General features: G+C 43.3%; 1 protein-coding gene across 2 annotated transcripts in view; it reads left to right on the top strand.

Annotated features, from left to right (window-relative positions):
- Positions 1–25,695, top strand: part of SMG6 (SMG6 nonsense mediated mRNA decay factor) — a 236,654-nt gene that overhangs the window by 48,056 nt on the left and 162,903 nt on the right. For both annotated transcript variants that reach the window (XM_082370523.1, XM_082370524.1), the window contains exons 9-10: positions 4,283–4,344; positions 11,609–11,754. In XM_082370523.1, the coding sequence (XP_082226649.1) occupies positions 4,283–4,344; positions 11,609–11,754 (208 nt within the window). The remainder of the gene's footprint in view (positions 1–4,282; positions 4,345–11,608; positions 11,755–25,695) is intronic.

Here is a 25,695-nt window from a genome sequence, read left to right as displayed (position 1 = left end):
AAGAAGCATTTTTCGTTTCTGGTGAACAGTATGTAATTGCACGAGGAAGATCTGGAGACAGATAGTCTCACCATACGCGGAAAAACAGCTCTTTCTCTACCTGAGTGAGACCATCTGAGTGTATTGTTAAGAATCAAAAAGCTCCAAACAGGGACTTCCCTGGTGGCGCAGTGGTTGAGAATCTGCCTGCCAATGCAGGGGACACGGGTTCGAGCCTTGGTCTGGGAAGATCCCATGTGCCGCGGAGCAACTGGGCCCGTGAGCCACAATTACTGAGCCTGCGCGTCTGGAGCCTGTGCTCCGCAACAAGAGAGTCTGCGATGGTGAGAGGCCCGCGCACTGCGATGAAGAGTGGCCCCCGCTTGCCACAACTAGAGAAAGCCCTCGCACAGAAACGAAGACGCAACACAGCCATAAAAAAAATAAATAAATAAAATTTAAAAAAAAAAAGAGAAAAGAAAATGCTCCCTATTTCACTTACAAAATTAATTAAAAAAAAAAAAAGCTCCAAACATGAAGCCAATCCATGGTGATGTGTTGGAGAGGGAGGAAGCTCAGACTAAGACCTTCCTTTTGTGGACTTGGTATCAGTTAAGTTTTCCAAAAGCTCTGCCTCAGCACTTGCTGACTTCATGTTATTAATTTACGATGGTGCTTAGTCCCATTTTGACCAACGTGTAACAAATCTACCTCCTCAGTATAACATGCTTTACCACTCTCTAGAATGTATCTACATTTTAGCTCCTTTCCTACTCAAAATGTTGGTGACAGATAAAGAGAAACTATATTTAGGGTAACAGGTACTTTCAGACTAAAAATAAAGCAGTGGTTCTCATTAACCAAGGTCAGAGAGAATGTGTGTATAGTTTGACAAAGTGTGCTAAGATTCCCTTCACTAAAACTCATTGAAAAACAATGCATTGAAATCCACTTTCTACTAGATATAGTTAAAATATGATAATGGCAGGTATGAAGTCAGGTAATTAAGTAGGCTTCATCTACTACCCTAAGAGAAGGATCTTTGGGAAGTATAGCTAGAACTCCAGCATTAAAAAACCTCACGGTGGGGCTTCCCTGGTGGCGCAGTGGTTGAGAATCTGCCTGCCAATGCAGGGGACACGCGTTCGAGCCCTGGTCTGGGAAGATCCCACATGCCGCGGAGCAACTAGGCCCGTGAGCCACAACTACTGAGCCTGCGCGTCTGGAGCCTGTGCTCCGCAACAAGAGAGGCCGCGATAGTGAGAGGCCCACGCACCGCGATGAAGAGTGGCCCCCGCTTGCTGCAACTGGAGAAAGCCCTCGCACAGAGACGAAGACCCAACACAGCCAAAAATAAATAGATAAAGAATTATTAAAAAAAAAAAAAAAGTAAAGAAAAACCTCATGGTGCACTCATTTTGTTCCAGGAGGTATTGTGGGTTACACACTATGTTTCCTACCTAATGGGTAAGGAAAACTTAAAGGTAAAACTGAACTGCTCTTTTTAGTTGCTCTTATTCCCTCACTGGCCCTTCATGAATAAGCTCACCTGTTCTCTTCCTGAGATAGATGGCAGTTTAAGGGGAGGAGAACTGTTTTGGAATCGGAAGACCTGGGTTCAGGTTCTGTCATTCACTGGTTTAAGTTGCTTGAATTTCTGAGCTATCTTGCGGCTTGGGGGATAGTAATTGGCTTGAACGAGATGGGTTATTAATATCGTTCTGTTTCTACCAAAGTATCCTGTATGTATAAATATAACTAGTTATGAATGAGTTAACCAGTGTATGATTGGCAGCTGGAAAAAGGGACAGTTGAGTTAAAACAAGAATAGAGAGAGAATATATATTTTTACTTTTTTATTTTTTATTTTTTATTTTTTAAATTTTATTATTATTTTTTTAAATAAATTAGTGGTGCTTGATTTTTTAAAATAAATTTAATTAATTAATTTTATTTTTGGCTGCATTGGGTCTTCATTGCTGCGTGTGGGCTTTCTCTAGTTGTGGCGAGTGGGGGCTACTCCTCCCTGCAGTGTGTGGGCTTCCCATTGTGACGGCCTCTCCCGTTGTGGAGCACAGGCTCCAGGCACGCAGGCCTCAGTAGTTGTGGCTCGCAGGCTTAGTTGCGCCATGGCATGTGGGATCTTCCCAGACCAGGGCTCAAACCCGTGTCTCCTGCATTGGCAGGTGGACTCTCAACCACTGTGCCACCAGAGAAGCCCTACCTTTTTATTTTGAAATAATTTTATACCCATAGAAAAGTTGCAAGAATAATACAGAGAACTCCTGTAGATCCTTCACCCGGATTCTCCAGTTGTTAACATTTTACCACTCACTCAACCATTCGTTGGGAGAGAATGTTCAGCTGACACTTGAGTGTTTACAAATGCCCAGCATGTGCTTTTAGTTGCCTTATCTCATGCACCAGTCCCTTAATGTATAGGTACTGTTATCTCCACTGCGTAGAAAGAAAAACTTTGGGAGGTTAGATCAGTTGCCTGAGACCCCACAGCAGGTAAGTGGCAGAGGTTTGAGGGGTAAGTTTTTCACCACCTTCCTTTGCATTCTAGCCCAGGCCTTGCCACTAACAGTGGCAGCGCCCTCGGCCATTTATTTTGTGGCAGGTCCTCATCTTTCCCTTCTGTTCATGGAACCCAGTGTCCCCTGCCCTGACTCACCTCACGGTAGAGACAGGTTACGTTCCATGAAGTATCCTTTTTAACTACAGAAATCAGAGTTTGGTCTAGTATTGCTGATTAAATGTAATTTGTTTAAGCAAATATAAAGACTGAAGATTTTTGCAGTTTGTGGTTGAAGTCATTGGGGAGGGGAGAATGCCCTCCTTTCCTCACACCCAGCTTCCTTGTGAAATTGGTGGAACTGCCACAGTTTGATTGTTTTTCTGTTTTGCAAGGGTATAAACCAGAAGAGTATTTTCCTCTTGGGCAGAGCATCCAGGGTGCTGGACTGTTCCTTGCCCTAACCATCACCTTGAGATCAAAATTCTTGATCCCTCTTCCCTGTCTGGCTACAGGGAAGCCTGAGCATGTTGCTTCCAGGAGACCAGGGAAGATGACAGGGTTTGGGCTTTAGATTGTTTCCACTTTCTTTGGAGTTGAATTTTTTTCCCTGCCTTGTTTTGCTTAGAGGAATATCTCCCCTAAATTTTGATAGAAGTAGATTTTCTAGAACCTTGAACTGAATTTGAAAATTTGGTAGCTTATGGCTGTGAGCCAGATGTGGCTGGCAAACGTGTGCTTTTGGCTTGCCTAATGTTTAAATTTTTTTTCTTTAGTAGCCAACACTTAAAAGCCAGAGGATTTCACATAACCCCAGCTTTCAGTTTTTCTTTCAAAGAAAAGAAAAAAAAAAAGGAAAGGTTTGAACTTTTTTTTTTTTTAAAATTATTTATTTATTTATTTATGGCTGTGTTGGGTCTTCGTTTCTTTTCTTTTTTTTTTTTTTAGAAATTCAGGTTCTTTTTATTTATTTATTTATTTATTTATTTATTTATGACTGTGTTGAGTCTTCGTTTCTGTGCAAGGGCTTTCTCTAGTTGCGGCAAGTGGGGACCACTCTTCATCGCGGTGCGCGGGCCTCTCACCATCGCGGCCTCTCTTGTTGCAGAGCACAGGCTCCAGAAGCGCAGGCTCAGTAATTGTGGCTCACGGGCCCAGTTGCTCCGTGGCACGTGGGATCTTCCCAGACCAGGGCTCGAACCCGCGTCCCCTGCATCAGCAGGCAGATTCTCAACCACTGCGCCACCAGGGAAGCCCCTGCACTTTTATTTTAAAAGCTGGAGGAGTACAATTTGATAAGCTAGTTAGTGGTGGATTACCTTACCCTTGGTTACCAAAGAAGAGTTCTGTTTTTTGGGTAGGTAGAAAAACAGCTCGTAAGAAAGAGAAGGGACTTATCCAAGATCATCGTCATCCCTGTCCTGTACTTGTCAGTGTTTCATTTCCGTCATTATGGGGACAGAGTGACTTCTAGATGGCAGAGGGTGACAGCCATCTACCCAGCTTACTTGGGATTCAGTGCTTCGCTCCCTGCACTCAGACACTACTGCCAGCAGGGGGTGCTGTCCGTTCACCGAGCCTGCTGTCATCTTGGCTCAGCTGAGCAGCAGCTGTTGGGCATGGGCCCTGGGTCTGTGTGAGAGCTTGGGCATGTTCATTTGGTTCCCATCCCTAGTGCCCACCCCTTAGACCCTGGCCAGGTTATTGTGTCACTAGGGACTCTGTTCAGTAACAGGAAACTGGGGAAAGTTTAATTGTTTTCTCCTCTCTTTTTTTCCCATGCAGCTGAACAAAAGGTTCATCCTCAGTTTTCTCCATGCCCATGGGAAGCTGTTTACCCGGATTGGGTAAGTGTGCAGGATGTTTATTTTATTTTCCTACATTACAAGTCATTTTGGAATTTAATATTGTTAGCAACTAGACTGTGTTTGTAACTGAGGGCACAGGGTGTGAATTCTTAGGGGCCTCCACCTTCTCTCCTCTTCCCTTCACTCACTCTCCTACTGTGCTCATGAAGTTTGGGAAATATTACTCTCCATCCCTCTGGCTCCCCTTTCCCTACCTTTACTAAAGCCCCCTTTTAACCACAATCTTTTCCCAGCCCCCACCCCTAATCGCTCTGGGTTTCTCTTTCCTCTGCCTTCCGGCTTAGCCCCTAGTGAGCTCCACAAGGAAGTCATGCTTAGTCCCTGGGTGCAGCTGCCAGGGGTCCTCCTTGGGGGAAGATACTATCCTCTAATTTTCCCTTAAAGAGAAGGGAAAATTAGTGGACAGTAATTTCTTTCCTCCAACATTTTCTCTTCCTTCGAACCATACCCCTTCCTCCTGTGCTCAGTTTCCTGCACCATATTGCTGACCTCAGTAAATGCTAAGACTTCTCTATGGTTTCACCATTCACCACGGATTTCCATATAAATCTCAGGGAAGGTGGTGTGGGTGAGACCCTGTTACTTAATCCATTAAGTCTCTGGGAAGAGATCAGGTTTTGAGTATCCCTTTGGTGGATCCGAGTTTCTCCTCACTGTGTAAAGCTGGTGCCCCTGTGCTGAGTGCCTCGTTATTCCAGGAGAGGAACGGGTGGCAGTGCCCTCAGGTCGTCTCTGCATTTTGATATTTTCTGAGTTGGAGGTTTTATTGTGAACTACCCTTTGGGGTGATTTGCTTTGGATTATAGTTCCCCCAGTTGTTGTCAGTGTTTGCCTTTCACTTTCTTTTTTTTTTTTAAGATTTTAATTAATTTATTTTTTTGGCTGTGTTGGGTCTTTGTTGCTGCGTGCGGGCTTTCTCTAGCTGTGGTCAGCGGGAGCTACTCTTTGTTGCAGTGCGCGGGCTTCTCATTGCAGTGGCTTCTCTTGTTGCAAAGCACGGGCTCTAAGCATGCGGGTTTCAGTAGTTGTGGCGCGTGGGCTCAGTAATCGTGGCTCGTAGGCTCTAGAGTGCAGGCTCAATAGTTGTGGCGCATAGGCTTAGTTGCTCCGCGGCACGTGGGATCTTCCCGGACCAGGGCTCGAACCCATGTACCCTGTATTGGCAGGCAGATTCTTAACCACTGCGCCACCAGGGAAGCCCCTCCCTTTCACTTTCTGTCATAACCTTGTAAGTGTATCTGTAATGCTCTAGAAGGTTTCCTTAGTGGGAGAAGCTGAAAAGCTTTGTCCTGCTTGAAGAAACACTGTTTGTGGATGGTGAACTAGAAACTGTGCCTTTTACATATTCATTTGTCATCAGCCTGGGCAAGAGTGACAGGGATGGCTATAGTCTTGATTTTGAAATGACTTGGGAAACTTGGAGTAGTGCCAATAGATGCATCTCTACTAGCAGAAATAAGTGTGAAGTGATTTACTCAGCAAGGTAAACTAGGTGCATCAGTAGCAACCCCTCACCCCACCCCCATGTCAGCTCTACTCTGGCAGGAGTTTTTGCTTAAGACTGTTGTATCCCTAGTGCCTGGCATGTAGTAGGTGCTCAGTAAATATTTGTTGTAGGAATAAGTGAATTATTACAAGAAATGGGTAGATTGTGAAAGACTGGAGAGAAGGATCTAGTATTCTATGGGTCATAGTAGGCCAGTCAGTAGTGAGTAATGTAAAGTTGCAGTTTCAGGGTGGGTGCAGTTTCAGGATTATTATCTTATAATAATAAGATATTATTTCATAAAATAGCACATCATATCAGAAATACCACTGTACTGCACTTAAAGTAGGTGCTATGGTTCCTTATCTCTTTATTTCTTTTAAAATTCTCATTTAAAAAATCTTTTTTTCCCTTACTACCTTTCTAGTCAGTATTTTCTCCTTTTTTCCTTTTCCTGTGTTTGTTCTTTAACTTTTTATGTACCCCATGTTTGCTCTAAGTCAGGATTTCTCAACCTCTGTACTGTTAATATTTTGAACCTTATAGTTCTTTGTCGTAGGGGCTGTCCTGTGTAGGATGTTTAACAGCATCCCAGGCTTCTACCCACTATATGCCAGTAGCATTCCTTCTCCTCACCCCCAGTTATGACAATTAAAAATGTCTCTAGACATTGCCAAATGTTCCCCGCAGTGCAAAATTGCTCCTCGTTGAGAACCACTGCCCTAGGTATTTCTTAGCTCTGTTAGAGACTCTTGGGACTAAAAAAGTTACAGATCTTGGTCCAAAGTATACGAATGTTTAGGAGATACATATATACACACATACATATATATATATACATATATATATATATATATACACACACACACACACATATATATATATATATTTTTTTTAAATCAGGTTAAGCATTAGAACCTTATTTTTTCCCCTTTTTAAAACTCTCATATTTAGATATTTTGAAGGACGTTTGAGAAAGGATCACAATAATGATTAAAAAGCTGGAAATTGATTTCTGAGAGGACAAATTAATCTTTAAAAAATTAAGGTAAAAAAAGTTTTATTTAGAGACAGCTGTTGGGGGTACCCTAACTGTGTTTAAATATTAGGGTCATAACCAAATAGTTTTGATTTCTGTTGGATGACAGCAAGAGAAAAATAGGCTTATGTTGCAGCTGGAGAGGTTTGGGTTAGGTGTAAGAAGATTTCACCGAGGGAAGATGTTCAGGAGTTTTCTTCTTTGGAAGCCTTTGCAAGCGAATAGATTATCTCATTTGTCAGAAGTGGTTTGCTGTGGTCCAGATTATTTTTCAAGATCTCTTCCATTCCTGCATATAACATATTCTGTTGGCAAAAAGATAAGGCCAGTCTAGTTGCACCTTCATGAACAGTGAGTCGTAGTAGTGTTCACATGAGGAAAATGTATGTAAATTCTAGGCACCCCAGCCCCTCGGTGAGTATTCCTCTTGTGCTCTCCTAGAGGTAAAAAGAGAACTGAGCCCCATATTTATTCTGGAAGGCAGAAACAGCAATAATTTTTCTATTGGAAAAAAAAAAAGTATAGAAGTCTGTAAGACTAGAAAAGCAATGAGCCTGAGCCACACACAACAACATGGACTGCTGCCTAATTACCAAGAAGATGTGAAATGTGGGAGGCGTTGAAAACGAATTAAGAGTGAGGAGATTGTAATGGGGAGCAGCTGAAGACACATCCACTGTCCCGCCTGCCTGCTGAGAAAAGCCCCCCGTGGCTCTCCCAGTCTTCGTCTTGTCCGTGCCCCGCGTTCTCCGTTGCATCCGTGTACGCTTGAGGGCCTAATGTGTGCAACGCTAGTCTCCTTCCTCTCAGCAACCAGCGAAAAAGAGGTGCGGAGTGTTAGATGGAATCAAGTGCCAAAAAGAGTTTGTTTTTCTCCGCTGACTAGTTCTAAGACCTCGAGAGGGAACAAGTCAGAGCCTCTGTGGGCTCTGGTTTCCTTATCAGTAGTTTAAATAGATGATCTCCAAGGTCTGTTCCAGTCCTTATGTTCTGTAGCACTATGATTTTTTTCCCCTTCATTGTTACTCTGTCATACGGCTCAGTTGTTTTGTTTTGTTTTGTTTTTTGCTACTGGTTCGCTCCTATCTTGTTCAATTTTTAAAAATTAAGACATTAAGAAAAGTTAGGGAGCCTGATTCTTTTCTGCAGAGAATGTTGTCTGGCCCAGCTGTGTTCCCCAGCATCTGAGAGGTTGGGTCCTGCCCCGTTAGTCACTGTCTGAGTCACTCCCGGGTCTAGGTCCCAGTATTGTCTGAAAGACTGGTTTCTTGAAACTGCCATTCAAATGAGACAAGGTATCTCTAGAGATCACTTCAGAAAGCAGTCACTTTAGCCAGTGAAACTCGTATCCTGAAAGTGATCGTACCTTCTGCAGCTTTAAAGGATAGGGCCGGAATCCTCTCAGGCTCAGGAAGGGGAATAGGTCAGGGGTGCCGTGTGGCTCCTGACAGACACTGGCTTTCCCCGGGAGAGGCAGATCAGACCTGTGCTCAGACTCCTCTGAGAGAGGTCGGGAAGCCGGCAGCCTGCAGACTTTTGATTTGTGACAAACAGAATAATTTTGCTTCCCATTATAGCCTAGGTTGAAGTTACCACTTTAGTTTTTACTTGCTTGCCGAGTCATGCTATTTGCACAGCTTCAAGATCTCTTGGAATTCAAAGGCTCATGTTTATTTTGGACTCTGAATTGTTAAAAATATAATGTTTGTGTCTTGATTTTTTTAAAATTATAAATGTATTATATACAAAAGCCAGAAGTATTCATTGTAGGGGAAATCTTTTTACTATATACAATGCTTATTGTAAAATATTTAGAAAACCCAGCAAAAAGAAGAAATAAAAAATTATCCTTATTCTCACTATCCAGAGATAACTATCTACCACTAACACTTGGTGTATATTTTATCTTCTTTTCTATACATCACACACACACATTTTCTTATTTATTTTTTACAAATATGTATAAAAAGGGATCGCGTTAAACTACTCTAAAACTGTCCTCATTTAATATATGTTGAACTTTCTCCCACGTGATTAAAAAATCTAATACAGCTTTTAAAAAATAGAATTCAGTTGTATGTATGTGCCATTTTAATCATCGGCTGTTGTTGGGCGTTTTAGGATGCTTCCAATTTTTGGCTGTTATAAATTGCCATTTTTTTATGCTTTCTCTCTTCCTCTGCTGCTACTACTGCTGCTGCTTCTTGCCTAAAACTTTTACAATTATTACATAAGTAATATATAAAATCTCCTTATAAAAGTATAACATTCTTTTCTAAAATTTCTTTCAACTCTCCCCCAACCCCTGTGCCTTCCAAAGAGATAATGCCGGACAGCAGGTTATGTATTCTTCCAGGCCTTTTTACTGTATTTACGTACTACATATGTAGCCATAAAAACCATAATTTTATTTTGTGGGTTTTTTTCTAAACAAATTGTATACTGTCATTATCTCAGTTTTAGTATAATTTTCATTCTGCAGTATGGGGTGGAGCGAAGAGAAAGAAATAAAACTACTTACAGGTAACTCGAGGCCAAAAACAGACATCATTTTGGTTACGAAATTGGGCACCAGAAATGCTGTTATTGAGTTCTGAGGAAGAATCTTTTATCTGTGTGTCCTTCAGTTGTTGCCTAACAAAACTGATTTTGTCTGAGAATGCCATCTTTCCTCATATCTCAGAATTGAAGTTACTCTAACTTATGCATTTGATTTTTTTTTTTCTTTTGTTTTAATCATGTTGAACTAGTTGAAAGGTGACCGGGGAATTTTTTTTTTTTAACTTTCAAAAAAAAGAAGATGTGGACATTTGGCCTGGTGCTCGTTTGAGACTTCATTCTGACCTAGGGAGTGTTAATGGATCTGTTTCAATTCCCATCCAGGGAAGAGGCTTCCTCAGACACAGCCTCGAAGCAGGACTGTCCCACGTGACACTTCTGTCATGTCGTTCTGTGCTGGCTCTCTACCGCCTTTCAACACGGAGACACATGGCTCTGAAACTTGCCCAGTGTGGCTGCTTTTCAAGCAGAGTGAACTCTGCTATTCTCGTAACGAGAAGTGCTAGTCCCCCTCCCCACCTCCACCAGAAAGAGTGCTGCACAGTGTCAAGATTTAAAATGAAACCTTTGTTATAGCCCACGGGGAAAAATGGATCCAATCCAGCCTCAAACATATCGCTCTCTGCCATTCCAAACTGACCAAGAGTTTTAATGGTTCTGAAATTTTTAGAGGGGGGAAAAAAAAGAGTGTGTTTCGGTTGTTTTGTTGTTGTTGTTGGGTGGTGGCAGTGGCACTTGAAATGGCATGTGGGGGGGAAGAAAGCAAATGCCTGGCATGTTTTGTGCCAATGAAAATGAGGACAGCTCAGCAGAGAAGAGCACTGGAGTATAAACTGTAACTGACCCATAACTGTGGCATGACTTCTGGGTACTAGGAGGTCAGTCATAGGAGTTGCCTCCAAGAGCAAGGAATGAAGATTGCCAGGCGGCCAGAAAGCTCTGGAGTTTTCTGACCTGAGGAAGGTACTACTCAGCGGGGAAAGAGCCAAGGTTCAGGTGAAAGTAGAAGCACCTTTCCCTAGGACTTGAAACTGTTTTGTATCTTTTGAGGAGGATTCCCTTCCCTGTGGCTTTCCAGAAGCTATTTATTAATCCAGGCTGGAGCTCTCCCTCACCCCACCCCACAGTGTATCACAAGCAGTTTGTTTGTTTTTGGGGGTGGGGGTGGGTTGAGGATGGATAAAAGATACTCTGCTGACCACGAATTGTTCGGCATGGCCCTAAGGCCCGTGTGCCTGGTTTCTCTCTCTAGCACCAAGTTCAAATTTGCTTTTTATTTCTGAGGACTTCAGCTGTGGTTTGTTCCTGTTGCCAGAGGAGCTCCAGGCATGCACCACTGTTTGTGGCCACTTTTGGCAGGCAGTGGTTTGAATGACCTCTCTTTAGGAGCCCTGGGTCACTGGCTAGATTTCTACCTCCCTACATTACAGGCTCTTCCTGTATTGGGAGTGGCAGTTGGCCAGGGCATTATATTTCCACTGGCCTGAAAACATACAGACCCTGATGAGCAGAGGCTTGTGAGAGGGAGGAGGACAGCAACACAGGAAAGACCGAAACAGATCATCAGGGCCCTAGGTCGAGGGATTCTTCCAGGGGAGATTTGGGATCCTTAGGTGGAGTGATTAGTGTGAGAGTCCCTAAGTAGACGGCAGCAGAACTGCGTCTGGTTTTCTGAAGTAAAGCTTTGAGTGAAGAATCTTTAGATTCACGTACCTCTTCATAGAATAAGGTTTTCATACCAGAGTTTGGGGAATATGCCGGTCTTAGAGCTTAAAGGAAATTTGTTCACTATTTAGAAAAACTGATTGTTTCAGAGAGAAACTTTGATTTCAACTTGAATCCAGTTATTGCCAGAGGTTAGGAAATAGCATACCAAAGCATGAAAACTCATGGCGATTTATCCAAAAATTGAGTTATTTCCATCTCTAAACTCTGAACTTCTTTCTCTTAAATTTGTTCACAACCTTAGGGTACTAGGAAGGTTTGTGAAAGTAGCAAAGAAATGTCCTAGGCGTTAGCCGTCTGCTTTTCCCAGTTGGGGGGGTGGGGAGGGGGAGAGAGAGAGAGAGAGAGTGAATGTGTGTGTGTGTGTGTGTGTGTGTTTGTACACCAAGCGCTCTTGGGGATGTGCCTCACTGATGGGCTGGCTGTATTTGTAGGATGGAGACATTCCCTGCAGTGGCTGAGAAGGTCCTCAAGGAGTTCCAGGTGTTGCTGCAGCATAGTCCCTCTCCTATTGGAAGTACCCGCATGCTGCAGCTTATGACCATCAACATGTTTGCTGTACACAACTCCCAATTGAAAGGTAAGGAATGTCCAGTTTCTTTATCTAGACAGATGAAGATTAATCTAGCTTCTTTCCTATGCTACCATACCACTACACAGTCCCCCCAAAACACACACACACACACACACACACACACACACACACACACACACACACACCCTTTTCCTCCTTTGCCTTTCAGATCTTTAATTTACTCTCTGAAATCTGTATGACTCTGTAGTGCTTGGGTGGGATGGTTGGAGGGAATCATGGGTATAGAGCTTAATTTGCAAACCCAGAGATGCTGTTGCACATCTGGCCATGCTAAAGGCAGCAGCAAGCAAGGCCTCTTGGAGGCTGCAGACCCAGAGCCTCTCCCAGGGGGGGGAGGCATTGCTGAAATGTTTCATTGCAGAGACCATACGCTTGGCAGGGGTTGGGAATAGCTGTTTCTGGACTCATGTACCCTGTTTGTTCAATATGGAAAAGTCTAGTTCCCTATGGGATATCCCTTGTGGGAGTCTGCCAGGGAGTAAGAACAGAGAATCGATGAGCTTTGGTGACTCAAATCTGGAAGCACAAAAATCACCAGGCCCAGAATTTGGCAAATGTACTAGTGTGCATTCCGAAATGCTTTTCTGAACACTGGGGGTTTTTTAACATGAGGTGGGGGCTGGGGTAGGAGAAATGGGGGGTGGTGCTGATTGGCAGGATTTTTAAATGTTCTGACGACCAGGTCACAGTTGAAGGATGTTACCGGCTCCCTCCCCTCCCCTTCCCTTTCCTCCACCCCACTGAGGTACGGATGATGGGGTTTGACTTGATGGAAATCTGTAGCATGGAGGTGACATTATTTTGTGTGTTTGTTTGCAAAGGAGATTTGGTCCATGCTGCCAAAGAATCGTTTCAGAGCACTGGCAGAGAGTGTCTGGTCTCGGGGCTGGAAGCTTATCATCTGAAATGCCAAGAAGCGGGAATTGCCCTATGGAGAGTCCATTGTAAAACAGACCTGGTGTTTCTGGACAGGGGATCACTAGTTCTTTCATCGCACCTTTTCTTAGTGATTTCTCTCACTCCGAAGTTGATTTATTTCCCTTCCCATTTGTATTTAGGTTATGCTTCAGCCTGCTGCAGGGGGGTGTTCTCCCCTGATGAGTGGGTATGCTGTACTTTCCCTTGAAACTTGGCTCCTCCTGGGGCTCTGCAAGGTCCTTTGCTAGTTTGCCTGGGTTTTCAATCACATCTGACTCCCTAAAGGGTTTTCTGCTTTCACGCTGCCTGCTGCAGCATTTAGAATTCCCGGCAGAAGGTGAGATGCAAAGGCTTAGGTGCCATTTTGAACTTGGCTAAATATTCCCAAGAACAGTTCTGAGGAAGCATGCAGTCCTGAGGGGCAGTGGAGGTTTCCAGGAAGAAGGAAATAAAGTTTGTAAAGTGTGGTGAGGCCATCAGTCCAGAGGGGAGGGAGGTTGATCCCTTCATCATTACTCCACTGGTTGGGCTACCAAGTGGGAAGCTCACCGGACTCAGGGAATGGGGCCTCCCAAGGTGCCTTCCTCTTCACTTTCCTGCCTCCCTCTAACAACAGCAAGCTGCCTGTCACAGGGCTGCAGCCTCCGCCAAGGCACTGTTCCTGCATCGAGTGAGCTGGAGGTGGGGATGTAAAGACCCCGCAGCTCTTGCCTGTGGAGCATCTGTTGTCAGCAACTTCTGCTCCGTGGAAAGGAATACGTTGGCCCTTTCATAGGCCACCAGTGAGTCCTTTTCTTGGAGCTGTTGTACAGTAAAAGTTAAGAAAATATGGGTGAAAGGAAGGTGAGATGGTGAGAACAGAGAAAGAAGGAAGTAAGTGGTTCCCCTTTTGAGGCCAGGGTACTTTTTCTAGGACTCTTTTCCATGGTCGGTCATAATGAGGACCTGATAGCCAGGAAGGACATGTCGCAGCCTGTGCGTGAGACCCTACCACTGGTTCTGGCTTTGTCCTGACGCTCACCTCCCTGGGGCAGCTGGGGCCAAGAGGAGTATGAGCTGAGGTGGTCAGAAGCTCCCAGGGTGTTTCAGGGAAAACAGCCTGGGCCACAGGATATAACACTCAGCCAGGACAGAGCGCTCTGTGGACGTGCTGCCAAGTCCCCGGTGTGCAGCTGAGGCGGCCGTCCAGACCCCACTGTGTGGGCTGCCATTGGGAGAGGGGTGAGCAGAGCGCTCAGCAGAGCTGGCTGGTGGGAAGATGCGCTTTTCCATTTCCCAGCACATGAGTCATCTTCTCTGGGCCCCTGTGCTGTGCTTGCACGGACAGTGGCAAGAAGGGGGTGTTGTGGCTGAGCAGCAGCATCTGTGCCGGGGGTGGAGAGGGAAGGGGGTTGGGGAGAGGGTAAAGATTTAAATCCTTCACTAATCAGCAGCAGTTTGAATCACATTTTTATGAGTAAGGAAGTGATAAATCAGCCCTGAGTGTTCAGCCCCCAAGTCCCGTCAGCCGGTGCCCTTCTGAAGGCTTCTCTCCAGGCCAGTCTGCTTGCTGTCAGAGTCGCCACCCAGCCGCGGGACCCTGGCTGTCTGAAACCAGGAAGCAAGGGCCTGCTGCTGCCTGGCCCTCCCAGGTGCTTGGGGTCTGTGGTGATTTGGCAGTCACTGCAAGTTACAGAACATCTGGGCCATCATTTTTCTTTCCGTTCCTTCTTGGACGTGTCCTTCTGGGTGGGTGTTTGCATATGTCAGTTCCTGGACTCTGTGGAGAAGGAACGTTCCAGCCTGAAACAGCGGTGATCTGTGGCCCCCCAAGGCAGTCAGAATCCTCTCAATCTGTGCCTGACTCTTCCCCGTAGATGTGGTACTTAAGGAGGGCAACAGGGACGTCCTTACTAACAAGTACGTCCTTTGCTGATGCCTCTAATTCTTTTTTGTGTGTGTTTGATGCTACCCTTGTATAAGCCCTCTTTTCAAAATACCAATAGTCCAGGGTGGAAATGATACCGTTACTAACACTTTAGTGTGATTACTTTTCAAATGTGCTTTCCTTGGGGTCGAGAGACATAGAACTGTTTTAAAGCTTTGGACACCTCACAAGCCAAACGGAGGGGAAAAACTTAGATGGTGGTGAATGACAGGCATCTTTCCCCTTTCCTAGGTTATAGTTTTTTCTGGAGCTCAGGAAGGCAGAGGTTGTGAGATTTGTCCCCCTTCCGATAAGGGAAAACGAGTTTTGCCACATCATTTAACCAACTAAACTTTCAGGTCTCAGCAGTGATCTTAAAACTCACAAGTTCAGGGCTATTGGTGGGGATACCTTTGTCTCCTCCCCTCATATGGGCCCTATGCAAAAAGCCTACTTCAGTGGGACTACAGAGAGTCTAGAATCCTAATACCTCCACTGAAGTGGTTGGGGACAGATAAATTTGAGGGGTGTTTGGGGCCCTTAGCATGGTGCCTGGTATTTCTTAGGCACTCAGTAAGTATTCATTGAATGCATGGATGAGGAAGGCCAGGTTCTGGGCAGGCCAGCCCTCATTGAACAGTGTGTTTCCTTCCTGGCCTTTGTCCAAAATTACCCTTTGGCGAGTGATGGGTGGTGGTGAGATAGGTGGTTCCCAGAGTGATGTCACAGTTGGTAATCTCTCTGAAGCATTCCTGAAGGGAGAAACGGGGCCTTCTCCACGTGCCTCAGCATTTAACACTTCAGTAGCCATCTGATTGGCTGATGTGGTGCTGGAGGGGGAATGGTTGATCTAAACCACAAGCACTCTAAGAATTTTAATTTTTTTAAAAATTCTGTAATTTAAGGAAATAAAACTCTAGTTTCTTGAAGAGGAATAATTGAAGCAACATTTGTGGTAGGGCATCACTGAAACCCCATTGCATCCCCCATCTGTGCCCAATTTGCTCCAATCTGGCCCCCCTTTTTTTCCCCCTCTTTTTCTCTCCCCCTCTTGCACTCTCTCTCTCTCTCTCTCTCTCTCTGTCTTTTTAAAAAATATGTTTTATAATTCCTGGAATCAAAACCATCTCAGGCACACACTGTTTTATTTTACTGTATTATTGGATTATACTTCCTATAAATCACTGGATGTTATTCATTGGCCACCACTGGAATAACTTCCCTTTTCTGTGCCCTGGCCCCCTCTTTTTCCCCCTCTTTTTCCCTCTCTTTTTCCTCCTCTTTTTCCTCCCCTACCGGTTCCTAGAGTAGGCCTCCACTGCAGCCTTGCAGAAAAGCCCTGGTGGCAGCAAGAGGGCACCCAAGAGACACTGCTTGTGTGCGCCGTTGGTGCTCCCTGTTCTTAGGGAACATTTAGGGCCTGGGATCGCGGCAGGGCTAGGCTGACATTCCTTTCTTTATCATTTATGCTTGCTTTTATGATTTGTTAGTAATCCTGAATTGCAGGAGGTGGTAAGAGGGAGTGCCACATGCATGCCTCCAGAGGGATAGAGAATCGCAGCTGTTGATATGGACCCGATAGAGCTTAACCCCAATGTGTGGGATGCTTGAGATGGGAACCACACACCTTCACGCTGTGGTTGTGTATGCAGGTTGACTCCAGTTGAGAAGTTCAATTCACAACCAAAATGTCTTTGTCTGTGGCATACAACCACCTTAGAGACCTTTAGTAAAGCAATTTGCTCCTCTGTGGCAATTCACTTCTGTCTGAGTCTCTTACCCAAGCAGAATATATGAAGTGCCTAATCCTCTGCTTGTCAGAACAGTTGTACAGGAAATCCACCTTTCATAAAGGGTTAGGCTTGAGTTTAGCTGTGTAAACCGCCCCTCTCCTTCCTCCTTGTCTATCTCTGGTGGTAGAAGCCCTTGGGCTCTTTCTCCTCAAGGATCTGTGTGGGTAGATTTCTACAGGTAATCAGCACTGCCTGACCTTCGTTTTCAGGACTGCTCAGTTTAGAGCAAATAAACGAAGAAACAGCCAGCTTGGCCAACAAATTATGTGAGAAATAGATTCAGAGGTCAGAAGAGGCTAGGCTTTAGGAGGCAGGCCAGGGGAGGATGCATCCCTCAGCCATGCCCTCTATCCCTTTGGGGGAGATAGAACTATCAACAGACTGCTTAGCACGGACTTCTTCCCTCCGCATTCCCTGGAAAAGAAGAAAAAATTAAGGAAGTGAGTTTGTCAAGGGATCTTCCTATCTTCCCTATTCTGAATTCCAGGGTCCTTGTTGTTTTCTGAATGAATCCATTACTTTAGGCTGAGGGAGGAGAAGCGGTTGTGAAAAGCTAAAGAAATGAGAAAATTCACTCATATCAATGAAATTAAGCCTCTTACCATGTCGGCTGACGCAATGATTTCTGGTTTTGCCCCGAGGTGACTGTGTGGTTTGGTGTCCGTGGCTGCTTTGCCTTGCAGTGCAGCAGTGCAGTATCCAATCGTGGCCTGGTCAGCAACGTGGGCTAGAAACCTCGTCTCTGTTGCCATTTTATAGCTTCTCAATTTGATTTTTTCTTCCCTCCTGGATGGACTTATTCTGAAAGGGAGACATATTAGGGGTTAGGGTTGATGCTGGCAGCAGGACTTCCAGCTCCCTTTTCTGAACTCTCTTTCAGCTTTTCCTGAGGAGTAAAATTCTAAATTTTACGGAGGGCGTGGGCCAGATGTGTGCTATTTGTTGAATACACAGGGGAAATGAGTGTGTTCTGGGGATGGGGGTTAGGGGGAGTAAGTTGTACTTTGGACCCTAACCAACTAAATGTTGATCTGGGGAAGAATTGTAGCTTTCAGAGGTAGTGGCCAGTAATGACAACAACAGAACAATGCTGTGATAATACCTGATGACATTTTATAGTTGCTACATATGTATTCTCATTTGATTTCTCCCATCAGCCCTCTGAGACAGGTGGGACAGATATTTTGTGTCCTATTTCATAGGTGGTGAGAAATATATCAGAAAAGTTGAGTAACTTAAGCAAGGTTGCACAGCTAGTAATACACCTAGGTCTCAAGGGTCAAGCCTTCTGTATGAGAAGGCACACGAAAATTTCTTTGGACCTAACTGAGACAGCTAAACAAAGCAAGGAATCCCACCCTGCCTGCCCTTTCCTCCTGCAATCTGAGCAGCTGCTGTTCTTTGATGGAGAAAGTGATCCTTGAGTCTGATCTGAGAAGAGGAACAGAAGTAGAAGTGAGGGAGTTGAGGGAGTCAGAATTCTCCCAAGTTGCTTGAGGCTCAAGTGGAGCCACAGGTAATAAGCTGGCAGAAGGACATGGTTTGAGCAAATCAGGGTTGTCTGGGGTCCACGTTTACCACTGTCATAGGTGAGGGCACTCTCCCCTCACAATGGAAAGCATTTTTCATGACCAGTTGGTAAAAGAAGTGTTGGGTCTTTCTCTTGCTTGGGATATGTAGTGTCTCTTTAAAATAAAAAAGTACTTTTTAGGAACATTGTTTCTTATTTTCACCATCTTTTCTAGTATCCGCCTTGCTTTTTAAAAAGAGGTTTTTCACATGCCATGCTAAAATGAGACTGTGATTCTTTTTTTGGCCTGAAGGGAGGGTGGGTATGTCATTCATACTGAAAAGGGTATGAAAGTATAAAATATTTGAAAGAACAATAAAGTGAATGCACATACAGCCAGCACCCAGGTTAAGAAATAAAATATTGTCAGTACCTCAGAGCTGTTCCCTGTGTGTTTCATCCTCATGGTAGTTCCCTCTCGCCCTTGCAGGAGCCATCATCCTGACTTGTGGAATGAATTCCTTAGCTTTTCTTTATAGTGTTATCATCTAAGTATTGTATATACCTCTAAACAGAACATAGTTTGCTTTTGCTTGCATGTAAATGAAATCATGCTAATAATATTATTTATATTCTTTTCTCTCTGGCTTATTTTGTTCCAGGTAATGTTTGTGAATCTGTCCATGTCGATATGTGTAGTGTGTAGTTCATTCATTTTGCATTGCTACAGTATTACATTTTATTCATTTTTTGCAGTTTATCCATTCTTCTGTTTGTGGACATTAGAGTTGTTTTCTCTTTGAGGCTATTATGAGCATTGAGTCCATTGACAGTTACGTGATACCATCCTATTTTTTAAAAATCAATCCTATTGAGGTCAAGTTTACATACACTAAAATGTACCCATTTTGAGTGTGCGTTTCAATGAGTTTGGCCAATTTATATACCCAGGTGACTATATACTAGTCACCATCACAGTCAAGATACAGAACGTTTCTATCATCCCAAGAAGTTCTCTTTGTGCCCATCCCAGTTGATCTCCATCCCTACCCCTGGCCCCAGGAAACCACTGATCACTTTCTGTCACCATACATTGGATGTGTCTTTTCTAGAGTGTCATATAAATAGAATCATACATTGTGTACTCTTCTGTGTCTGGCTCCTTTTGCTCAGTGTAATGTTTCTGAGATTTATTCATGTTGTTATATGTATCAGTATTTCATTACTTTGTATTACTGAATAGTATTCTGTCTTACGGCTATTCTACAGTTTTGTTTATCTAGTTACCTGTTGATGAACATTTGGGTTGTTTCTAGTTTTGGGCTACTATGAATAAAACTGCCATGAACATTTGTATGAATGTCTTTTTTGTGAACATAGATTTTCATCCCTCTTGGGTAAATACCTAGGGGTGGATTTCCTGGGTCATAAACTTGTGTTTAACTTTATAAGAAACTGCTAAACTGTTTTCCAAAGTGGTTGAACCATTTTACGTTCCCTCCAGCAGTGTGTGAGAGAGTCCCAGTTTCTTTGCATCCTTGCCAACATTAGGTATTGTCTGTCTTTCTTACTTTAGCTATGTTAGTGGATGTGCAGAGCTATTTCGTTTTGGTTTTAATTTGTGTTTCCCTAATGACCAAGGATGATGACTTTTCATGTGCTTACTTATTACCATTTGTATATCTTCTTTGTGTCTATTTAAATATTTTTGCCCTTTTTTAAAAAAATTTTTTTCTAGTTTTATTTTATTTTATTTCAGACCATGCCATGCAGCTTGTGGGATCTTAGTTCCCTGAGCCGGGATCAAACCCCGGCCCCCTGCAGTGAAAGCGCGGAGTCTTAACCACTGGACCGCCAGGGAAGTCCCTTGCCCATTTTTAAAACCAAGTTGTTTTTATTACTGAAAAAGTTTTAAGAGTTCTTTATATAATCTGAATATAAGCCCCTTATCAGATATATATTTTGCAAATATTTTCTCCCAGTGCTTTTCCATTCTCCTACCTATTCTGTTTCTATTTTTCTCCTTTCTTACTTTTTTCTGGATTTTCCCCCCATTCTTTCTCCTCGTCCCCCCACTTGTTTCCTTTTTTTTTTAGTGGTTACTCTTGGAATTAAAGCGTGCATATTTACCTTGCCAAAAGTCAAAAAAGTTTTTCAGCATTTTCACTCTCCTTCTAAATAATACAGATACCCTGGAACACTTAAATTCTGTCTGTTCTCTTCCAACTTTATCTTCCCAGGTTATATTCTGCTGTTGTCAGCTGTTTTAATTATTTTTTTCCTTTTAAACCCTACAAGACAAGTATTACTGTTTTCATTTCTGTTTTGTTTTCATTATTATTATTGTTGCTGTTGTTTTTATGGTAAATATTTGTTTAGACTCACCTATATATTTACTACTTTCTTTTCATTCCTTTTTGCATTTCAGACCCTCCACCAGGGATCATTTTCTTTTTTCTTTTTTTTTTTCTTTTTTGGCCACACCACGTGGCTTGTGGGATCTTAGTTCCCCGACCAGGGATGGAACCCAGGCTCTTGGCAGTGAGAGCATAGTGTCCTAACCACTGGACCACCAGGGAATTCCCTGGGATCATTTTCTTTCTGCCTGAAGTATATTCTTTAGAATTTATTGTGACATTCTTTTGATGACACACTTTTTCAATTTTTGTCTGAAAAGCCTTTATTTTCCCTATTCCTAAAAGATCTATATTCACCGGTAATAGAACTCTAGGTTAACAGTTCCTTTTCTTCAGCACATTGAAGATATTTTACTGTCTCTGGGCTGTTACTGTTGCTGATTAAAAGTCAGCCATCAGTCTAATTGTCCTTTTAAAAGTCATCTTTTCTGTCTGGGTGCTTTTTTTTTTTTTTTTTTTTTTTTAACTCTTTGATGTTCTACAGTTTTAATGATTTGTCTAGGTTTGTACTTATTTTAAAATTTTTCCTGCTAAGGATTTGTTGGGCTTCATGTATCTGTGAGTTGATTGCAGCAGTTTTAGAGAATTCTTAGCATTCTTTTTTTAAATACTGCATCTGCCAGTGCTTTCTCTTCTCCTTCTGTCTTTCATGTCTCTTAAACCTCTCTTTCATTTTTCTGACTCTTTTTTGTGTGTGTGCTACATTCCTCATAATTTCCTTAACTCTGTCACTGAATCTTTTCTTAGCTGTATCTAATCTGCTAAACATGCCTTGCTGAGATTTTATTTCAATTATATATTTTTATTTCCATTTTTGTTTTTTCCCCCCTAAATCTGCTCTTTTTCTATAGTTTCTTGTTTCCTGAACATATTTGTGAGCTTGTCTTTTATTTATTTTTTAATGTATTAACCCTGGTTATTTTATGGACTCTGATCAAGGGGTCCTTTTAGGTGAGTTTCTGCTCATCTTTTGTTTCTGCTGGTTGTTGCATATGTGCCTTGTTTCCTCTGTAATTTAATTTTTTTTCTGTAATCTGCTTATTTTCTGTGGGATTTCATTAGTGGGAATTCTTGGAGACCTGGGATGAAAATGGGGAAAAGATTTGAGTTTGCTTTTGTCTACAGCCTGGTGGGGGGAGTCTAGAATGATCATTCTAATTAAAATATCTGCTTGAGGGTTTTTGGACCACTCAGATAATGTGAATTCAGGCTGCACACCCCTGTGAGGGCTAGTGTATAGTCTGTACTTTCAGTATAATATATTTTTTTCTTCTAGTCAGCCCCAGGGTTTGATATAGTCAATTTTCTAGCTGTCTTATCAAGGGCCTGAGGGTTACTTCTTCCTTTTTTTAAAAAAAAAAATTAATTTATTAATTTATTTGTCTGCATTGGGTCTTCGTTGCTGTGCGCAGGCTTTCTCTAGTTGCGGCCAGCGGGGGCTACCCTTCGTTGCGGTGCGCGGGCTTCTCATTGTGGTGGCTTCTCTTGTTGCAGAGCATGGGCTCTAGGTGTGCGGGCTTTAGTAGTTGTGGCACGCAGGCTCAGTAGTTGTGGCTCACGGGCTCTAGAGCGCAGGCTCAGTAGTTGTGGCGCACGGGCTTAGTTGCTCCGCGGCATGTGGGATCTTCCCCACCAGGGATCGAACCCGTGTCCCCTGCATCGGCAGGTGGATTCTTAACCACTGTGCCACCAGGGAAGTCCCAAGGGGCTGAGGGTTGCTTCTGACTCACCCTTATACTTGGGTGTAGCTCTGTGGGATCTCAGTTTTATGTCAGGGATCTTGGGCATCCTCTTATGTTGGCTGTACCCATGAAGCCTTGGAACCAAAGCTCAAGTTCATCAGGTAGCAAATGTCCTTAGGGTGAAGTCTGGCCATATTTCACACTTACAGCTCTAGTTTCCTGTCTTTACTCAATTCCTGACCAGAGTATTCCTTTTTAATTTACTAACTCATCACTGCTTTCTAAAAAGATTTTAAAAATACTTTTCCAGGATAATTAGTTGTTTCCTTGGGAGAGTAGACCTAGGTTCCTAGTCTGCCTGCTGTGTTACTAGAGGAAATGCTGTTATTCCTTTTTTCTTTGAAGCATCAGACTTGAGCATTTTTTTACCTCTGCCTGTGAGCAGTGTGAATGGGGCACCTGTATCTAGGGTGGCAAGGGCCTGGTGGGCTGCTTTTTCAAAGAGCAGCTCCTTTTCAGCTCCTACAGCCTAGTTTTATGGCAGATAGTGTTATTGGGCTCAAATTTTTCAATTTTTCCAAGGGGTGTTCAAGGTATAGACTACTTAGAGGACTAATTGGGTGGGGAAGAAAGGTAAAGGGAGGGGGAGGGAGGCCTGCAGCTGAAATGATAGAAGCCATTTATTGCCAAAAGGGTGTGAGCTAGAGATCTGGGAGAGAGTGCTCTCTAGTTTCAGCCACATTACACTACAGAGCTGGTAAACTCTGTTGGCCCATAAAATCCTTTCCATTAGTCAAGGTGCTCTGTGCTTTTGTTCTTGACTACTGCTGTTCTTAGAGCTGTTTGGTTGGCTTGTATGTCTCAGTTTCCTTTTTAGAAGGCAGATTGTCATATATTTAGGAATTTATTTACTGTAATTGGAGTTTTCTGGCTTCTCTAGTCCCCTCTTCAGATATAAGACTCCCATCTTGAAGCTTATTTCAGAAAATGCCCATGTGATCCCTTGCCCCAAGTGCCAAGAGCAGATGCAGCAATTGACACGCTGCAGGGAATTTCCAACTGCTGGGCAGGTTTCTGAAATCCAGACACGTGCTGTTCACACGTTGGCTACTGAAGCAAGGATCAGCAGTTGAAAGAGGGGAGGGGCTGGCAGGAGACTGGAGGGAGAAAGATCTTACAGTGCCTGCCCAGGGCTTAAGGCTGTGTCAGCTTTCTTCATCCCTCCTCCAGCTGGCGTTGGCAGGGTAGAGTAAATCACTGTGGAGTGGTTATGAGCCGAACTCACTGGGGGCTTCTCTGAGGCACACCTGTGACGTCATCCTGTTATCACTGCTTGTTCTGCATAACCTCTTTTCACCTCTCCCCTGAGAGAGGGTGATGCCCAGAACTCATGTCAGGGCAATGAGCAGAAATAAATGTTTGGTAATCGTTATTTTGAGATGCCTGCTGAGGACACAATTGCAGACCATTGACACATTCTTCAAGATTCCACACTGGAAGCAAAAACCCTCTTTGCAAACATGGCCTGGATACCCCTTGTGAATAAAACTTCTTTTTAAACACGAAGAGAAAGAGAATCCAGAAGATTTGAAACTCCTAAGTGTGGTCTCTCTTGTTCCCGTCTCCCTCTACTCCAAACACACGCACGCACACACACACACATACACACACACACACACACACTCTCTCTCTCTCTCTCTCTCTCTCACTCTCTCTCACTCTCTCTCTCTCTCTCTCTGCTCTCTGTACAGCAGTGATTCTTTTAAAAACATCATGTCCCTCTGTTCAAAATCCCCTGCTAGCTTCCCATTTCTCTCAGAGCAAAAGCCATGGTCTTTACACGGCCTTCCTATGTGGAACTCCCCCTCCTCCCCACTCCTCCTTGCTGTCTCTGGTCTCATTCAGACCAGACCCTGGCTTACTTACTTTGCTTTAGTTACTCTGGTCTTCCTGCAAGTCCTCTGATCAGCCAGGGCTTCTCCCACCTTTGGGCCTTTGCGTTAGCAGTTTTCTCTACTTGGAAATGCTCTTCCTCCAGCTGTCTGCATGACGTATGTCTCATCTCCTGTAAGTCTTTGCCTAAGTGTTGCCTCCGTGTGGCATACTCTGACCATCCTGTTAACACCGCTGCACTCCCATCCCACCCTGTTCTCTCATGTCCCCTATCCTGTTTGACGTTCCTTTTTTATAACACATATTTTCTAAATACTAGGTAACTTATTTTTTGTATCTTTGTTTTCCCTTACTACTCCTCTGCAAGATTGTAAGCTCCCTGCAGATAGGGATCCTTGACCTGTTTTATTCACTAATGTATTGCGAGCATCTAGAACACTGCCTAGTGTGCTGTAAGTTCTCAATAAGTAGGTTTTGAATTGAGTTCAAATCAAGAATAAAGTTTGTCAATAAGTCAGTCTAGACACTGAAAGCTGAGTGGCAAGGCCAGGAGGCATCTGCTTTTTGGGCCATTGCTTATAATCATGTTTTTTCATTAAGGTGGCACTTCTGAATATGTAATTTCCAAGTGCGTGTTTTATATTCTGACATTAAATTAAAATGCATTAAATGTGCCTTGGTATTTACTGTTAATACTGGAGTCAGTGTCTTCAGGTCTCTGGAAAGCAAAATTCCTTTGAATACAGCATGAGTTCTGTCCTTTTTCGTCTCCTGAATCTTTCATCATTAATTGTCTATCCTTCCTGCCCATAAATATTCTTTTATTTCTCATTCTCTACTCATTTACCATATTTTTACTCTTACCTTACTGGAGCAACTCTGTCCTGTTTTATGTAAGCTAAATAATAATTAGCTTACATAAAATCTTTTAAAAGATTTAACCTTTTAGGTTTTGTTGAGTACTAGAAAAAATAATATTAAGAAAAAAGGTGGAAACCACCTGTAAACCAGCTTCCCAGCAATGACATTCCTTCCTATGTGTATGTGTGAATATTCAAGTTTTTTTTTACACAGTTGAAAGTATACTGAATATAAAATGTTTGATTCTACTGTTTTCACTTATTATAAGTATTCAGTTATAAAATTCTTTGTAAACATGTTTACTGGCTGAATAGTATTCTCATGTAAATATGTTAACGTTAATGTAATCACTACCGTTTTCACACATTTTTTCCACTTTTCTAGGATTATAAATAATGCTTTATTAACATCTTTGTAACATTAAACCATTTTCTGCTTTTCATATTGTTTTATTGGAATATATATTTATGTTTTTAAATTAATTTATTTTTGGCTGCGTTGGGTCTTTGTTGCTGCTCACAGGCTTTCTCTAGTTGTGGTGAGCGGGGGCTACTCTTCGTTGCGGTGCACGGGCTTCTCATTGCAGTGGCTTCTCTTGCTGCGGAGCACAGGCTCTAGGCGTGCGGGCTCAGTAGTTGTGGCACACAGGCTTAGTTGCTCCGCAGCATGTGGGATCTTCCTGGACCAGGGCTCAAACCCGTGTCCCCTGCATTGGCAGGTGGATTCTTAACCACTGTGCCACCAGGGAAGCCCCCAGAATATATTTTTAGAAGCTAACTTTTGGGTTTAAAAGGTTTGAAGTCTTTTAGCGCTGTTGATAGCTGGATTACTTAAGAAACTGTGCCAGCTTACAGTCTTAGCAGCAGTGTTTGAGAATGCCCAGTGACCACCTCTTGCTAGCATTGAGTATTGTTAATGTTTAATAGTCCTTAGCACAGTGTAGGCG

This window comes from Balaenoptera borealis (genome assembly GCF_965194805.1).
Source record: "Balaenoptera borealis genome assembly, chromosome: 20".
NCBI classification, from domain to species: domain Eukaryota; kingdom Metazoa; phylum Chordata; class Mammalia; order Artiodactyla; family Balaenopteridae; genus Balaenoptera; species Balaenoptera borealis.
This window is presented reverse-complemented; position numbering and strand designations above follow the sequence as displayed.